Here is an 18,683-nt window from a genome sequence, read left to right as displayed (position 1 = left end):
GCCACGCACAGCCGCCCGCACTCAGCAGAGCCACGCACAGCCCCCCGCAGTCAGCAGAGCCACGCACAGCCCCCCGCAGTCAGCAGAGCCACGCACAGCCCCCCGCAGTCAGCAGAGCCACGCACAGCCGCCCGCAGTCAGCAGAGCCACGCACAGCCGCCCGCAGTCAGCAGAGCCACGCACAGCCGCCCGCAGTCAGCAGAGCCACGCACAGCCGCCCGCAGTCAGCAGAGCCACGCACAGCCGCCCGCAGTCAGCAGAGCCACGCACAGCCGCCCGCAGTCAGCAGAGCCACGCACAGCCGCCCGCAGTCAGCAGAGCCACGCACAGCCGCCCGCAGTCAGCAGAGCCACGCACAGCCGCCCGCAGTCAGCAGAGCCACGCACAGCCGCCCGCAGTCAGCAGAGCCACGCACAGCCGCCCGCAGTCAGCAGAGCCACGCACAGCCGCCCGCACTCAGCAGAGCCACGCACAGCCGCCCGCACTCAGCAGAGCCACGCACAGCCGCCCGCACTCAGCAGAGCCACGCACAGCCGCCCGCACTCAGCAGAGCCACGCACAGCCGCCCGCACTCAGCAGAGCCACGCACAGCCGCCCGCACTCAGCAGAGCCACGCACAGCCGCCCGCACTCAGCAGAGCCACGCACAGCCGCCCGCACTCAGCAGAGCCACGCACAGCCGCCCGCACTCAGCAGAGCCACGCACAGCCGCCCGCACTCAGCAGAGCCACGCACAGCCGCCCGCACTCAGCAGAGCCACGCACAGCCGCCCGCACTCAGCAGAGCCACGCACAGCCGCCCGCAGTCAGCAGAGCCACGCACAGCCGCCCGCAGTCAGCAGAGCCACGCACAGCCGCCCGCAGTCAGCAGAGCCACGCACAGCCGCCCGCAGTCAGCAGAGCCACGCACAGCCGCCCGCAGTCAGCAGAGCCACGCACAGCCGCCCGCAGTCAGCAGAGCCACGCACAGCCGCCCGCAGTCAGCAGAGCCACGCACAGCCGCCCGCAGTCAGCAGAGCCACGCACAGCCGCCCGCAGTCAGCAGAGCCACGCACAGCCGCCCGCAGTCAGCAGAGCCACGCACAGCCGCCCGCAGTCAGCAGAGCCACGCACAGCCGCCCGCAGTCAGCAGAGCCACGCACAGCCGCCCGCAGTCAGCAGAGCCACGCACAGCCGCCCGCAGTCAGCAGAGCCACGCACAGCCGCCCGCAGTCAGCAGAGCCACGCACAGCCGCCCGCAGTCAGCACAGCCGCCCGCACTCAGCACAGCCGCCCGCACTCAGCACAGCCGCCCGCACTCAGCACAGCCGCACTCGGGCAGTAGAGCCGGAGAGAGAAAGATGGGAGCAACATATGGCAGAATGGAAACAGGAACAGGCAGAATGGGGGCGCGGGATGGGAGCAGCACATGACAGAATGATTGCGCACGATGGGAGCAGCACATGACAGGATGGGGGTGCAGGATGGGAGCACATGACAGGATGGGGCGCAGGATGGGAGCAGCACATGACAGGATGGGAGCAGCACATGACAGAATGGGGGCACACACATGACAGGATGGGGGTGTAGGATGGAGCAGCATATGACAGGATGGGGGCGCAGGATGGGAGCACATGACAGGATGGGGACGAAGGATTGAGCAGCACATGACAGGATGGGGGCGCAGGATGGAGGAGCACATGACAGGATGGGGGCGCAGGATGGAGCAGCACATGACAGGATGGGGCCGCAGGATGGAGGAGCACATGACAGGATGGGGACGCAGGATGGAGCAGCACATGACAGGATGGGGACGCAGGATGGAGCAGCACATGACAGGATGGTGACCATATACCAATATAAATGCTCGCCACCCGGGCGTAGAACGGGTTCAATAGCTAGTTATATATATAAAAGTTCAAATAAAACAATAAAAAAATCTAACATATACATATTTGGTATCGCCACATTCAGAATTGCCCGATTTATCAATATAAAAAATAGAATTAACCTGATCGCTAAACAGCTAAGTCAATATGGTAGAATTAGTTTTTTTTTTAATCGCCGCAACATTGCATAGAAATGCAATAACGTTCAATCAAAAGAACGTATCTGCACCGAAATGGTATCATTAAAAACTTCAGCTTGGCGTGTAAAAATAAGCTCCCACCCGGCCCCAGATCACGAAAAATGGAGACACTATGGGTCTTGGACAATGACACAATTTTTTTTTAACAAACTTTGGAATTATTTTCACCATTTAGATAAAAAAGAACCTATACATGTCTATGAACTCATAATGACCTGGAGAATCACAGTGGCAGGTCAGTTTCAGCATTTGGTGAACATGGGGGGAAAAAAAAAAACAGTTGTGGAATTGCACTTTTTTTTTTGCAATTTCACCGCACTTGAAATTTTTCTCCTGTTTTTCAGTATAGAATATGGTAAAACCAATGGGGTTGTTGAAAAGTACAACCAGTCCCGCAAAAAAAACAAACCCTCACATGGCCATATTGGTGGAAAAATAAAAACGTTATGGCTCTGGGAAGAACCTATCTTCTCGCCTAAATAAACACTGGCATGATTTATTGTATTGCCTGCGTTTTTCCTTTGTTCTCTTATATACCCTATTGAGGATAATTCACACCTGTGTTCATTATTGATTCCAGAATACACCTGATTACATGTACTTTATGATTTTTTGTATTGTATTATCTTTCACAGCTAACACTAGAGAAGAGAGAGAGGATTCAAAATGATATAAATAAACTGGAGCAGTGGGCAGCAACTAACAGAATGATTTTTAACAGGGAAAAATGCAAAGTACTACATCTGGGCAATAAAAATAAAAAAATGCATACACAGAATGGAAGGAATAGGGCTAAGCAACAGCACATGTGAAAAAGACTTGGGTATACTAATAGATCACAAACTGAACATGAGTCAACAGAGTGATGCAGCAGCAAAAAAGGCAAATGCAATTCTGGGATGTATTAACAGAAGCATACAGTCTAGATTACGCAAAGTCAATATAGCCCTCCTCTTTGGTCAGACCTCATCTGGAATACTGTGTCCAGTTTTGGGCACCACATTTTAAACAGACATCAACAAACTGGAGCAAGTTCAGAGAAAAGCGACCAGAATGGTGACCGGTCTACAAACAATGACCTATGAGGAACGGTTGCAAGATTTGGCAATGTTTAGCTTGCAAAAAAGAAGATTGACAGGAGACTTCATAGCTGTCTGCAAATATCTCAAGGGCTGTCACATTGTTGAAGGATCATCTTTATTCTCATTTGCACAAGGAAACACTAGAAGCAATGGGATGAAACTGAATGGGAGGAGACACAGATTAGATATTAGAAAAAACTTTTTGGCAGTTAGGGTGATCAATGAGTGAAACAGGCTGCCAGAGAGGTGGTGAGTTCTCCTTCAATGGAAATCTTCAAACAGAGGCTGGACAGACATGTGTCTGGGATGATTTAGTGAATCCTGCTTTGAGCAGGGGGTTGGACCTGATGACCCAGGAGGTCCCTTCCAACTCTAACATTCTATGAATCTATGCCGCCGTTATGAGTGTTACACATTACATTTTTTCACCACATGAATTTTTAGCTGTTTCTGTGTTTTTCTTGTTTTTTGATATATAGAAATCCTTGAAAAAGGCTCTTTGGGTCAAAACATTGGATATCATTTTCTGTTTACATATATGTCAGCTGTGAATTTAAAGAATTAAAATTCCAACATAACCATCAATATGAAGGGTCATGTCTTGAGTGCGAAAGGTTCCGTATTTTGTGGTTTATAAGATGCACCCAGGGGTGGGATTCGGCCAGTTCTCCCGCTTGTTAAAAAGGCAGCCGGTTCTCCGAACCGGGGAGATTCAGAGCCGCGATCCGGTTCCACACCTCCCAACATGCAAAAGATTAGGAAGGGGGCAAACACTTTGTCACACAACTGTATGAGTATTGAGGTATAGAAAAGGGAATCAGTTCCTAGTGATGATGAAAGCCTACTATACTTTAAAAAAATGTGTCCCATCAGATGTTTTTAGAAAGAAATGGATCATAGATGTAAATAATTGCAACAGGAACATGTTTATTACTGTAATATACACAAACGAAAGACATTTGTTCAGACACGTAGATTGTGGATTTAAAGAAAATGTAATTAATTTTTTTTTGGGGGGGGGGGTGTTTTCAACACTCTTGTCCATATAGTGAATATATCAATATATATAGCAATATGAAATATTTAATGCTAACGTTATATTGCTTTTTAGATAAGAGATGTCTATTAGGAAGTGCATACACTTTAATTGTAATGTAAGTACTAAGTTGCTTTTCCTTTGTCATTCACTTATTTGTCGATACGGATTCTCTGTTTGTATAAATCTGGTTTCTCCCCTGTGTGAGTTCTCACGTGTCTAACAAGATGTGATTTCTCTGCAAACCATATCCCACATTCTAAACATGAATATGACTTCTTCCCTATGTGAAGTATCTGATGTCTAAGAAGACTTGATTTATCTGCAAAATATTTCCCACATTCTGAGCATGAAAAAGGTTTCTCCCCTGTGTGAGTTCTCTGATGGGTAACTAAACTTGATTTCTGATTAAAACATTTCCCACATTCTGAACATAAAAAAGGTTTCTCTCCAGTGTGAGCTCTCTGGTGTGTAACAAGACGTGATTTCCTTGTAAAACATTTCCCACATTCCACACATGAAAAAGGTTTCTCCCCTGTGTGAGTTCTCTGATGTTTGATACAATTTGATTTATCTGCAAAACAACTCCCACATTCTGCACATGAAAAAGGTTTCTCCCCTGTGTGAGTTCTCTGATGGACAGCCAAACCTGATTTCTGTTGAAAACATTTCCCACATTCTGCACAGGAAAAATGTTTCTCGCCTGTGTGAGTTCCCTGATGTTTACCAAAAGTTGATGCATCTGTAAAACATTTCCCACATTCTGAATATGAAAAAGGATTCTCCCCTGTGTGAACTCTTTCATGTCTAACAAACTCTGATTTGTGGTTAAAACATTTCCCACATTCTGCACAAGAAAATCTTCTCTCCTTTATATGATTTTTTTTATAAGTAACAAAAGACTTTTTGAGGGAAGAATATTTTCTATTTTCTGCAGTTGACAATAGATTCCTTGGTGTAAAAGCAGTCTGATTTTTAATGCCTCTTTTATGACTTTTATTTTTCTTAATAGTTTGTGATGAATCAGAAGGCAGGACCAGTTGAAAAGGATCTGATAACAGGTCTTTGTTGTGAAGTGATGATGGAATATCTGTAGTAATGGCATTCACTTCAGTTATATCTTGTGTGATCGCAAGGTCATCTGATTTAGAAATTGCAGATGTCACTTGTCCCTGTGATCTCCTGATACAGTCATCTGCCAAGAATAAAAAGTACTTTAAAATGAAATATCTTTAAAAAATACATTTATATAACATTTCTAAAATATACATAAAAATTGCAAGTGATGTAGACAAAACCAGTTGACGATCAAACATTAGACCTCTGTGCACGAACAAGTAGAGCATCATGTTCGACTCAGTTTGTTCGTTCTGCCTGTAAGATCCTGGAATAATACACCAGGTAAACAGAATGATTTAATTCAAAACTACAGTATGAAAAAAGTCTCGCACTCAACTTCAGTATATTTTGTAGATTTATTATGAGAAGTAGCACTGGAAACGTTTCAGCCCCACAATGGGCTTTCGTCAGTCACGTGCTTGTGCCAATTAGTTTGTGGCAAAGAGTCCTTATATTTAGGATGCAGACCTGAATGAGGTGCAGGTGATGGCCCCTTAGGGGAGAATGATAGTGGTAAATAGGAGGAGGATGTAATTGCTCCTAAGGTATAACTTAGAGTGGTATGTGGATGGCTGAAGGTTGTCACCTAGACCGGCCAAATAAGAGATCCAGGCTGTTGTGAAGCCGCTGGGGTGCTTGGATAGATCCCTCAGACGCGGAGTCCACCGCTCGTCCGGGAAGGATCTGAAAGTGCCGGGTTTTTATGCAGAAGCCCGCCCTTAAGGTACCGTCACATTTAGCGACGCTGCAGCGATACAGACAACGATGCCGATCGCTGCAGCGTCGCTGTTTGGTCGCTGGAGAGCTGTCACACAGACCGCTCTCCAGCGACCGACGATGCCGAGGTCGCCGGGTAACCAGGGTAAACATCGGGTTGCTAAGCGCAGGGCCGCGCTTAGTAACCCGATGTGTACCCTGGTTACCAGAGTAAAATGTAAAAAAACCAAACACTACATACTCACCTTCGCGTCCCCCGGCGTCCGCTTCCCTGCACTGACTGAGTGCCGGCCCTAACAGCAGAGCGGTGACGTCACCGCTGTGCTGTGCTTTCACTTTACGTCCGGCGCTCAGTCAGTGCAGGAAGCGGACGCCGGGGGACGCGAAGGTGAGTATGTAGTGATTGGTTTTTTTACATTTTACACTGGTAACCAGGGTAAACATTGGGTTTCTAAGCGCGGCCCTGCGCTTAGTAACCCGATATTTACCCTGGTTACCATTGTAAAACATCGCTGGTATCGTTGCTTTTGGTGTCAAACACGACGATACACGCCGGTCTGACGACCAAATAAAGTTCTGAACTTTCTTCAACGACCAGAGATATCACAGCAGGATCCTGATCGCTGCTGCCTGTCAAACTAAACGATATCGCTAGCCAGGACGCTGCAACATCACGGATCGCTAGCGATATCTTTTAGTGTGAAGGTACCTTTAGAGTGGTATGTGGATGGCTGAAGGTTGGAGCGGTGGACTCCGCGTCTGAGGGATCTATCCAAGCACCCCAGCGGCTTCACAACAGTCTGGGTCTCTTATTTGGCCGGACTAGGTGACAACCTTCAGCCATCCACATACCACTCTAAGGGCGGGCTTCTGCATAAAAACCCAGCACTTTCAGATCCCTCTCAGACTAGCGGTGGACTCCGCGTCTGAGGGATCTATCCAAGCACCCCAGAGGCTTCACAACAGCCTGGGTCTCTTATTTGGCCGGACTAGGTGACAACCTTCAGCCATCCACAGTGGCGTAACTACAAAGTTATGGGCCCCGGTGCGAACTTCCAAATGGGGCCCCCCCCGCCATAAAATTCAATGTAAGCCCCATAGAATACAATGCAGCCCCCCTCATAGTATAATGCAGCCCCTCCATACAGGGGCAGTGACAAAGACACGAGCAAATGGTGACGAGGGGGCAGAGGAGAGGGAACAAGGGGGCAAGGAAGACAGGCACTAGGGGACACATGGGGGCTAGGAGGCAGGGGAGAAGGATACAAGGGGTCTAGTGGGCAAGGGAGACTGACACAAGTGGGCAAGGGAGACTGACACAAAGGGCACACGGGGACTAGTGGACAAGAGAGACTGGCACACGGGGACACGGACTAGTGGGCAAGGGAGACTGACACACGGGGAATAGTGGGCAAGGGAGACTGATACAAGGGGACTAGTGGGCAATGGAGACTGACACACGGGGACAAGGGACAAGCACAAGGGGACAAGGGAGACAGGCACAAGGGGACACATAGGGACTAGTGAGCAAGAGACTGACACAAGGGGACAAGGGATACAAGCACAAGGGGACACACAGGGACAAGTGGGAAAGGGAGACTGACACACAGGGACTAGTGGGCAAAGGAGACTGACACAAGCACAAGGGGACAAAGGAGACTGACACAAGCACAAGGGGACATAGGAGACAGGCACATGGGGACACACAGGGACTAATGGGCAAGGGAGACTGGCACACGGGGACACAAGCATAAGGGAGACAGGCTCAAGGGGACACACAGGGACTAATGGGCAAGGGAGACTGGCACACGGGGACAAGGGACACAAGCATAAGGGGACAAGGGAGACAGGCACATGGGGACACACAGGGACTAATGGGCAAGGGAGACTGGCACATGGGGACACAAGCATAAGGGAGACAGGCTCAAGGGGACTCACGGCCCCCTGACCTGCCAGAGCCGCTTGCAGCTGCGACCGTAGTAGTTACGCCGCTGCCTCACACACACACATACTACAGATATCACACACACACTACAGATATCACACACACACATCATACTACAGATATCACACACACACACACATCAGTTATTACACACACTACAGATATCACACACACATCATATTAGATATCACACACATACTACAGTTATCACACACACACACTACAGATATCACACACACACAGACATACTACAGATATCACACACACACACATCATACTACAGATATCACACACACACACACACACTACAGATAACACACACACTACAGATAACACACACACACTACAGATATCACACACACACACATACACATATCACACACACACACACATACACACACTACAGATATCACACACACACACATCATACTACAGATATCACACACATACTACAGTTATCACACACACTACAGATACCACACACACACACACACACACACACACACCAGAGATACCAGCTCATATACACAACTCACAATCTCCTCTCTGGTACAGGGGTGGCTGATGTAAACCGGCTGCAGCTCCTCAGCTTCTCCTGACTAAGGCTAGTTTCACACTAGCGTCGGGAACAACCCGTCGCTGTGCGTCGGGCCGACGTTCCCGACGCTAGTGTGGTCTCCGCCGCACAACGGGGGCAGCGGATGCATTTTTCCCACGCATCCGCTGCCCCATTGTGAGGTGCGGGGAAGTGCGGGGAGGTGGGGGCGGAGTTCCGGCCGCGCATGCGCGGTCGGAAAAAGTGGACCGTCGGGAGCAAAAAACGTTACATGTAAGGTTTTTTTCTCCCGACGGTCCACTACCACACGCCCAAGCGTCGCAAAACGGACGCGACGTTTGGCAATGCGTCGCAAATGCGTCGCTAATGTTAGTCTATGACGAAAAAACGTATCCAGCAAGAACTTTTGCTGGATGTGTATTTTCGGCAAAACGACGCATTTGCGACGTATTGCAGTTAACGCTAGTGTGAAACTAGCCTAAAGCGGCTCTGTCCCGCACCTCCCCCCTGCTCTCGCCTTCTGTCCCGGGGTTATTTTGGCTTTCTCTTAAAGGGCACCTGTCACCCCGTTTTTTCCGTATGAGATAAAAATACTGTTAAATAGGGCCTGAGCTGTGCATTGCAATAGTGTAGTTTGTGGACCCCGATTCCCCACCTATGCTGCCGAAATACGTTACCAAAGTAGTCGTTTTCGCCTGTCAATCAGGCTGGTCTGGTCAGATGGGCGTGGTGTCTTCCCCCAGATCTTGCTTAGTTTTCCGTTGGTGGCGTAGTGGTGTGCGCATGCCCAAGGTCCCGAATCCACTGCACAGGGGAGTGAAAATAGCGTGATGTGCGACATTTCATTGGTGATCGGTGGGGGCGGCCATCTTCCTTTGGCCGCGCGTGCGCAGAAGCGGCGCTCTGCTGGCCGCGGCTTCAGGAAAATGGCCGCAGGATGCCGCGCGTGCGCAGATGGAGATCGCGGCGGCCATTTTCCTGAAGCAGAGATGCGACACCTCGTACACACCCGACTCCGCTCCGTACACCCCCGACTCCGCTCCGTACACCTCGTACACACACGGCTCCGCTCCGTACACCTCGTACACACACGGCTCCGCTCCATACACCTCGTACACACACGGCTCCGCTCCATACACCTCGTACACACACGGCTCCGCTCCGTACACCTCGTACACACACGGCTCCGCTCCGTACACCTCGTACACACACGGCTCCGCTCCATACACCTCGTACACACACGGCTCCGCTCCATACACCTCGTACACACCCAGCTCTGCTCCGTACACCTCATGCACACCCGGCTCTGCTCCGTACACCTCATGCACACCCGGCTCTGCTCCGTACACCTCATGCACACCCGGCTCTGCTCCGTACACCTCATACACACCCGGCTCCGCTCCGTACACCTCATACACACCCGGCTCTGCTCCGTACACCTCATGCACACCCAGCTCTGCTCCGTACACCTCATGCACACCCAGCTCTGCTCCGTACACCTCATACACACCCGGCTCCGCTCCGTACACCTCATACACACACGGCTCCGCTCTGTACACCTCATACACACACGGCTCCGCTCCATACACCTCGTACACACACGGCTCCGCTCCATACACCTCGTACACACACGGCTCCGCTCCGTACACCTCGTACACACACGGCTCCGCTCCGTACACCTCGTACACACACGGCTCCGCTCCATACACCTCGTACACACACGGCTCCGCTCCATACACCTCGTACACACCCGGCTCTGCTCCGTACACCTCATGCACACCCGGCTCTGCTCCGTACACCTCATGCACACCCGGCTCTGCTCCGTACACCTCATGCACACCCGGCTCTGCTCCGTACACCTCATACACACCCGGCTCCGCTCCGTACACCTCATACACACCCGGCTCTGCTCCGTACACCTCATGCACACCCAGCTCTGCTCCGTACACCTCATGCACACCCAGCTCTGCTCCGTACACCTCATACACACCCGGCTCCGCTCCGTACACCTCATACACACACGGCTCCACTCTGTACACCTCATACACACACGGCTCCGCTCCGTACACCTCATACACACACGGCTCCGCTCTGTACACCTCATACACACACAGCTCCGCTCCGTACACCTCATACACACACGGCTCCGCTCTGTACACCTCATACACACACTGCTCTGCTACATCCACCCAAACCCCTCCTGACCTCACACAAAAGCTTACCCTCCTCCAGCACGATGACAAACAGCACTGCACTACTGTCCTGCACTGCACTACTGTCCTGCACTACACGGAAGCCCTTGATCATGTGACTCCAACTCCTCCCCTCCTGTGACCTCATCACAGGTCCTGTGCGCACAGAGCAGTGGCAGCTATAGTAGTGGTGTGCGGCTCTCTGCGGTGGAGGGGCTCTGCTGCGGGTCAAGTGCAGTCCCACCCGTGATCGCGAGTGCACGCGCAGCAGGGCCTGTAAGAATTATTTAAAGGGCCGGCGGCCCATTTTGTAGCTTAGAGTTCTTAGGAGCCCGCCCAGTCTGCTGGACTGGGTGGGCCCCTAAGCACTGCGGGCCCCGTCGCAATTGCGACCCCTGCGACCGCGGTAGTTACGCCCCTGGCCATCCACATACCACTCTAAGTTATACCTTAGGAGCAATTACATCCTCCTCCTATTTACCACTATCATTCTCCCCTAAGGGGCCATCACCTGCACCTCATTCAGGTCTGCATCCTAAATATAAGGACTCTTTGCCACAAACTAATTGGCACAAGCACGTGACTGACGAAAGCCCATTGTGGGGCTGAAACGTTTCCAGTGCTACTTCTCATAATAAATCTACAAAATATACTGAAGTTGAGTGCGAGACTTTTTTCATACTGCACTTTATGGTTTGGGTACCTAGTCTCTGCACCAGTATATAGCAGTGCACACAGAGTTTCTTCTTATATTAATTCAAAACTACAACTTGTCCCACAAAAAAACAAGCACTAAGAAGTCAATGTTGACAGATAAAAGAAACAGTTATGGCTCTTGGAAGAAGACACGGAATAAACAAAAGTGCAAAAAAGAGAAAAACTCTAGTCCTTAACCCCTTCCCGACATGTGACGGAATAGTACGTCACATGTCGGGACCCCCGCTTTGATGTGCGCTCCGGCGGTGAGCGCACATCAAAGTCGCGACATGTCAGCTGTTTTTTACAGCTGACATGTGCGCGCAATAGCGGCGGGTGAAATCGCGATCACCCGCCGCTATTAACTAGTTAAATGCCGCTGTCAAACTCAGACAGCGGCATTTAACTACCGCATCCGGCCGTGCGGCCGGATATGAGCGCATCGCCGACCCCCGTCACATGATCGGGGGTCGGCGATGAGTCAGGAAGGTAACCATAGAGGTCCTGGAGACCTCTATGGTTACTGATCGCCGGTGGCTGTGAGCGCCCCCCTGTGGTCGGCGCTCACAGCACACCTGCATTTTAGCTACATAACAGCGATCTGATGATCGCTGTTATGTAGCAGAGCCGATCGGGCTGTGCCTGCTTCTAGCCTCCCATGGAGGCTATAGAAGCATGGTAAAAGTAAAAAAAAAAAGTAAAAAAAAATGTGAAAAAAATAAAAAAAATATAAAAGTTTAAATCACCCCCCTTTCGCCCCAATCAAAATAAATCAATAAAAAAAAAACCCAACCTACACATATTTGGTATCGCCGCGTTCAGAATCGCCCGATCTATCAATAAAAAAAAAGCATTAACCTGATCGCTAAACGGCGTAATGAAAAAAAAAATCGAAACGCCAGATTTACGTTTTTTTGGTCGCCACGACATTGCATTAAAATGCAATAACGGGCGATCAAAAGAACGTATCTGCACCAAAATGCTATCATTAAAAATGCCAGCTCGGCACGCAAAAAATAAGCCCTCACCCGACCCCAGATCACGAAAAATGGAGACGCTACGGGTATCGGAAAATGGCGCAATTTTATTTATTTATTTTTTTGCAAAGTTTGGAATTTTTTTTCACCACTTAGGTAAAAAAGAACCTAGTCATGTTAGGTGTCTATGAACTCGTACTGACCTGGAGAATCATAATGGCAGGTCAGTTTTAGCATTTAGTGAACCTAGCAAAATAGGCAAGCAAAAAACAAGTGTGGGATTGCACTTTTTTTGCAATTTCACTGCACTTGGAATTTTTTTCCCGTTTTCTAGTACACGACATGGTAAAACCAATGATGTCGTTCAAAAGTACAACTCGTCCCGCAAAAAATAAGCCCTCACATGGCCAAATTGACAGAAAAATAAAAAAGTTATGGCTCTGGGAAGGAGGGGAGCGAAAAACGAAAACGGAAAAACGGAAAAAGCTCCGGGGGTGAAGGGGTTAAAGGGTTAGCTTCATTTACTGTTCTGATAGGCCAAAATGATACCAATAAAAACTTACTTGATCAGTAAATGGGTCTCGGAAAATTTGAACACAAAATTAAAAAACATTTTTTGCAATATTCAGATTTTTTTCCCCATCACTTAAATAGAAAAAAAAAACAACACAAAACAAAAAATAAGAAAACTTCATTTTTTTTTCCACAATTTCATCCCAATTAGTATTTTATTCGTTTTTCATTATATTCTCTGGTAAACAGAATGGTTTAATTCAAAACTACAACTAGTCCTGTAAAAAAACAAGCACTAAGAAGTCAATGTTGACAGAAAAAAAACTGTTAAGGCTCTTGGAAGAAGACAAGGAAAAAACAAAAGTGAAAAAAGAGAAATACTCTGGTCCTTATGGGGTTAGCTTCATTTACTGTTCTGATAATGGACATTTTTTTTATTTTCTGGCCTCAACCATAGATGGCTCCAGTACAAGTTATTACATTTTGGACATTTGTAGAATTCTTAATAGAAAAACATATATTTTAGTCTCTTGAAGGTAAAATAATGGATCTTTATATATTAATTACTGTAATTTTTTTTCTAACACCATTTTGTAAGGAATTTATAAAAGCTCATGTGGGTGGGATGCCCGGCCTCTATGTGCCCACTGTGGGATAATACTAGTCTCCCTTATTTCTTAAAGTGCCAAACTTTGGATAAAAAAAAAGAGATTACTGTTACAGATGTTAATAGAGGGATTTGTTATACAAGTAGGATTAGAGAATTCAGATTTCTTTCCTTATTTGCAGATAAGTCGTTCTATTCAGTCTTCACCTCGGCTTTTTGTTTTGGGAGAACATATCCTTTCATGGATTATTTATTGTCAAGTGAAATCTGTAAAGGCAGAATTAGTTCCTGTTATCCCCAACGGTGGTGCATGTGGATTTTTGGGCCTACTGTGCCACAGGGCCGAGCCTGCCCAGGTATTAATTGCAGCTCCTGATGGTGGAGACAGACTGGGCTGCAGGTAGCCGCCAGGTACCATTCCTTGGAAGATCCCTGTACTGCAGATGCCAGTAGTGAGGTTCGCTGACACGGATTAGGGCTAGGGCTATGTTCAAACACACCGGTCTAGGATACTGGATTAGGGAATGGCTGCACATGCACCGGGGAATAATGTTCAGGCACTGGCCTCACTGGGACCAGAACACTTTGGGATCAGGACTGGCCTCTCCAGGACAAGGGGACAGCGTTCAGGCACAGGCCGCAGCAGGAACAGAACACGTAGAACTCATTGCTTGTCGACTACCTAAAAAGAGAGGGAGTCTTTTATACGGGATGATTCCCAGCAATTGGCTCGGAGCTATCTTGCAGATGCTCACATTAAACTAAATTCCTCTCAGCTACAAGCTGAGGGCATTTACTATATGCACAAACTGCCACTTTAAGAGCAGGGGAGCGAGAGCACTAGGCGCGAAGCGAGGAACTGCGGTGTATACACTAACAGGAAGCACGCCGGGGACCAACGCCGAGGGCAGGGGCGGTGAGTAAGTCGGGAACACTGCTTGGAGGGAGAATGGGACACCGTGCAGGGGCACCAGCAATAGCACTGCAGTTCCCTATAAAAACACTGGATTTATCGACTTTCAGAAGAGAATAAATTCTGAGAATCACATCAACAGGAAATAATTGTAAATTCTGCTAATGTTCTTCTCTACGTCACATAAGAGAATGTTCAATTTATGGTTATTCACATGTGGCACTGTTCCCAGCTTTTATGCAGATGATTGGAGACATTAGATTTACACACAAGGTCAAAATTGTTGGTACTCCTCATTTAATGACATTAAAACCCACAACGGTCACAGGAATAACTTGAATCTGACAAAAGTAATAATAAATTAAAATTCTATGAAAATGAACAAATGAAAGACAGACATTGCTTTTCAACCATGCTTCCGAGAAATTAAAAAAAATAAATAAATCTCATGAAATAGGCCTGGACAGAAATGATGGTAACCTTAAGGCTATGTGCACATGTCCGGAATTGCCGCGGAAATATCCGCAACTCCCTGCCGATTGTAAAACGCATGTGGAATTGGCATGCGTTTTCCCTCTAAACACTAGCGTTTTGCAAGCGTAATTAGATTGACAGGTTGTTCACACTTGTCAAACATAGTGTTTGACAAGTGTGACCAACTATTTACTATTGATGCTGCCTATGCAGCATCAATAGTAAAAGATCTAATGTTAAAAATAATAAAAAAAAATTAAAAATCGTGATATTCTCACCTTTCGGCGGCCACCGCAGACTTCCCGCTCCTCGCGATGCTCCCGTCCCAGTAATGGCTTGCGGCAATGACCCCAGATGACGTAGCATCACGCGAGACCTCTACGTTTTCACAGGTCATTGCCGCGAGGCATTACTGGGAACGGGAGAATCGCGAGGAGCGGGAAGGCTGCCGGAAGGTGAGAATATCACGATTTTTTATTTTAATTCTCTTTTTTTACAGGTATATGGTGCCCAGGGCCTGGAGAGTCTCCTCTCCTCCACCCTGGGTACCAACTGAACATGATCCGCTTACTTCCCGCATGGTGGGCATAGCCACATGCGGAAAGTAAGCGGATCAATGCATTCCTATGTGTGCGGAATCCCCGCGATTCCGCACAAAGAATGAACATGCTGCGTTTTTTTCCAGAATGCGATTCCGCCGCGGAAAAAAACCCAGCATGTGCACAAAAAATGCGGAATGCATTAAAAATGATGGGATGCTTATGTAAGATTTTTTTTAGCGTTTTTTTCTGTGGAAAACGGCCAATAAAAAAACTAAAAATCCTGAACGTGTGCACATAGCCTAACTTAATATTTTGTTGCACAACCTATTGTGGCAATCACTGCAATCAAACGATTCCGGTAACTGTCAATGAGACTTCTTTACCTCTCAACAGGTCTTTTGGCCCACTCCTCAAGAGCAAACTGCTCCAGTTGTCTCGTGTTTGAAGGTTGCCTTTTCCAGACGGCATGTTTCAGCTCTTTCCAAATATGCTCAATAGGATTTAGGTCAGGGCTCATAGAAGGCCACTTCAGAATAGCCCAATGTTTTCCTCTTAGCCATTCTTGGGTGTTTTTGTTTTTTTTTAATTCGTTTATTAATTGCAGAATAAATCATACACACATTTGCTTTGTATCCATCATTATCCATAAATTACAGATAATTACCATGCATTGTCATGTCTAAAGTATTACAAAGGTAACAAACAGTGCATGTTGATCATTAATATCCTGTTTTATAACCTTAACTACAATAACTTCTAATAAAACCTCTAAAACTAATATAGTGCCGCCAAAAGGAGAATTCTATATAAATTCCGCCCTGCAAGTAAGTAATGCCTCCAAAATCGTACACCCCACTTCTTACGCATATACTGAATTATTACATCTTATAAAGTATGGCAGGAGGAGTTCCACCTTCCCCATATTTTCTCAAATTTAGCTGGACATCCTCTATTTTGATACAATGTCCGCTCATACGGAATAATTGAATTCACTAAATCAACCCATGTTCTGAGAGATGGACAAGAACCACCCATTCACCGTAGTGCCAACACCTTTCGCGCCATAAACAGTGTCTCCCTCAGAAAAATCCCAGTATAATGGTCCCAGGCCTCCACGTCCCATACTCCGAATAAACATATCAATGGCTCAAGTGGGACAGGGATCGACAACAAGGATGTCAATAATGTCGTCACCTCTATTCTTGGGTGTTTTTAGCTGTGTGTTTTGGGTTATTATTCTGTTGCAAGACCCATGACCTACGACTGAGACCAAGCTCTCTGACACTGGGCAGCACATTTCTCTCTAGAATCCCTTAATAGTTTTGAGATTTCATTCTACAGTGCATAGATTCTAGACACCCTAAAAATTCTTCTGTGGAAGCATGGTTGAAAAGCAATGTCTGACTTTCATTTGTTCATTTTCATAGATTTTTTTATTTATTATTACTTTTGTTAGATTCAAGTTATTTTTGTGACCATTGTGGGTTTTTCTGTCATTAAACAAATTTTACAGAATTTAATGAGCCGGTTTTATGTGCGCACCCGCAGTGCGGGTGGGAGGGTGCTCACTGTACCCCTTTTCCCTGAAGAACCTGCAGTGAGGTCATGATCATGTGACCAGTACATGTGTTCAGTCTGGGTGGTGTCTTGGGAGAGGAAGCACTCCCATGTAGCTCCAAGGAGGAGCTGAGGGCAGTGTGTGGCATCTTCAGGTTGAAACCTGCAGAGAAAGGACCTTGTTGCTTTGTTTTACCTTTTTATTTTCATGAACCCTATGAAGGTTTATGCTGTCTAAAATAAACCAGCAGGTGAATTTCTACTTGGACTGTTCCTGTGTCTACCTTTGTGAAGCAGCGGAGCGAGTCAACCCCTCACAATATATATATTTATATACTTTGAATGATTTAACTTCTATATAACATTTATACACCATCTACATACATACACCATCCACATACACTGTATACTTTCTCTGATGAACTTAATATTTTTATTAATTTTTTTTTAATTTATATAATTTTCAATATTTAACTCGTTGGCACGTTAAGAGCCACTTGCACTTTTGATTTTTCTCACTTGGGTGGTTTACATGTCACATTCACATGTATTCTGTTTGTCTAATACTTACCTGTGCAATCTAATGTGGCCATTTTACCAGATAAGCAATGTTTCAATAGTGAATGTGCTTTAGATCAGCAGCGATATGTCCATCCTGGACTACCTGTTTCATCCTATGTGCTGAACGCTCGCAATGTGTTGTCTCGCCTGGTGTCCATGGCAACATGCTAAACAATTGAGTTACTTACTCTGTAGCCAATACCTGGGATAATCCCCTCTGAAAAGTAACTCCCATTCACCATATGTTCTCAATTAAACCAGGTCTTGTGGTTTATTAGAAACCTATATTAAAACCTCTTTGGAGCACTTATTCATACCCTCTCTGAGGAAGCTGATGCAGCGAAACAAGCGTAACAGGGACAGTGGTAAATATGTTACCTCAATCTATGTACTTTTTGAGAGTTTTGTGCAGGATGTTCTAATTTTTGATTGTTATGGAATAGCACTAGCATACACTTGTTCTTGCATGATCATCTTTTCATTGAAATATGACTTTTGTGATTTTTTTGGTCACTTGCTCTGTGTCCCCATATCTCTCGTTAACTGGTGTGCTACATTTGCTGACTTTCTTTAATTTCTTCAGACCCTTGAGCCATAATTTATACTTATTAACTTTATACTGTTATGTACATTTTTCCACAAATCAGCAAATCTGACACACTAATGTTATTCCTATATATATACTGCTCAAAGAAATAAAAGGAACACTAAAATCCCACATCCTAGATATCACTGAATGAAATATTCCAGTTGTAAATCTTTATTCACTACAGTGGAATATGTTGAGAACAATAAAACCTAAAAATGATCAACGAAAATCACAACTAATATCCCACGGAGGTCTGGATTTGGAATGATGCTCAAAATCAAAGTGGAAAATGAAGTTACAGGCTGATCCAACTTCAGTGGAAATGCCTCAAGAGAAGGAAATAATGCTCAGTAGTGCGTGTGGCCTCCACGTGCCTGTATGACCTCCTTACAACGCCTGGGCATGCTCCTGATGATGCAACGCATGGTCTCCTGAGGGATCTCCTCCCAGACCTGGACTAAAGCATCCGCCAACTCCTGGACAGTCTGTGGTGCAACGTGAGTTTGGTGGATGATGCGAGACATAATGTCCCAGATGTGTT

General features: G+C 46.9%; 1 protein-coding gene across 2 annotated transcripts in view; it reads right to left on the bottom strand.

Moving 5' to 3' along the window:
* Positions 1-3,940: 3,940 nt before the first annotated feature.
* LOC143767475 (oocyte zinc finger protein XlCOF7.1-like) overlaps positions 3,941-18,683 on the bottom strand; it is a 45,168-nt gene continuing 30,425 nt past the window's right edge. Inside the window, exon 8 of one of the 2 annotated variants that reach the window (XM_077255848.1) lies at positions 3,941-5,379. In XM_077255848.1, coding sequence (XP_077111963.1) covers positions 4,337-5,379 — 1,043 coding nt within the window. In that variant the 3' untranslated portion in view covers positions 3,941-4,336. The remainder of the gene's footprint in view (positions 5,380-18,683) is intronic. The other variant, XM_077255849.1, reaches the window with a different exon arrangement.

This window comes from Ranitomeya variabilis, chromosome 4 (assembly GCF_051348905.1).
Source record: "Ranitomeya variabilis isolate aRanVar5 chromosome 4, aRanVar5.hap1, whole genome shotgun sequence".
In the NCBI taxonomy this organism is placed as follows: Eukaryota; Metazoa; Chordata; class Amphibia; order Anura; family Dendrobatidae; genus Ranitomeya; species Ranitomeya variabilis.
Note: the sequence above shows the minus strand (reverse complement) of the source record. Positions and strands in the feature narration are given on the sequence as shown.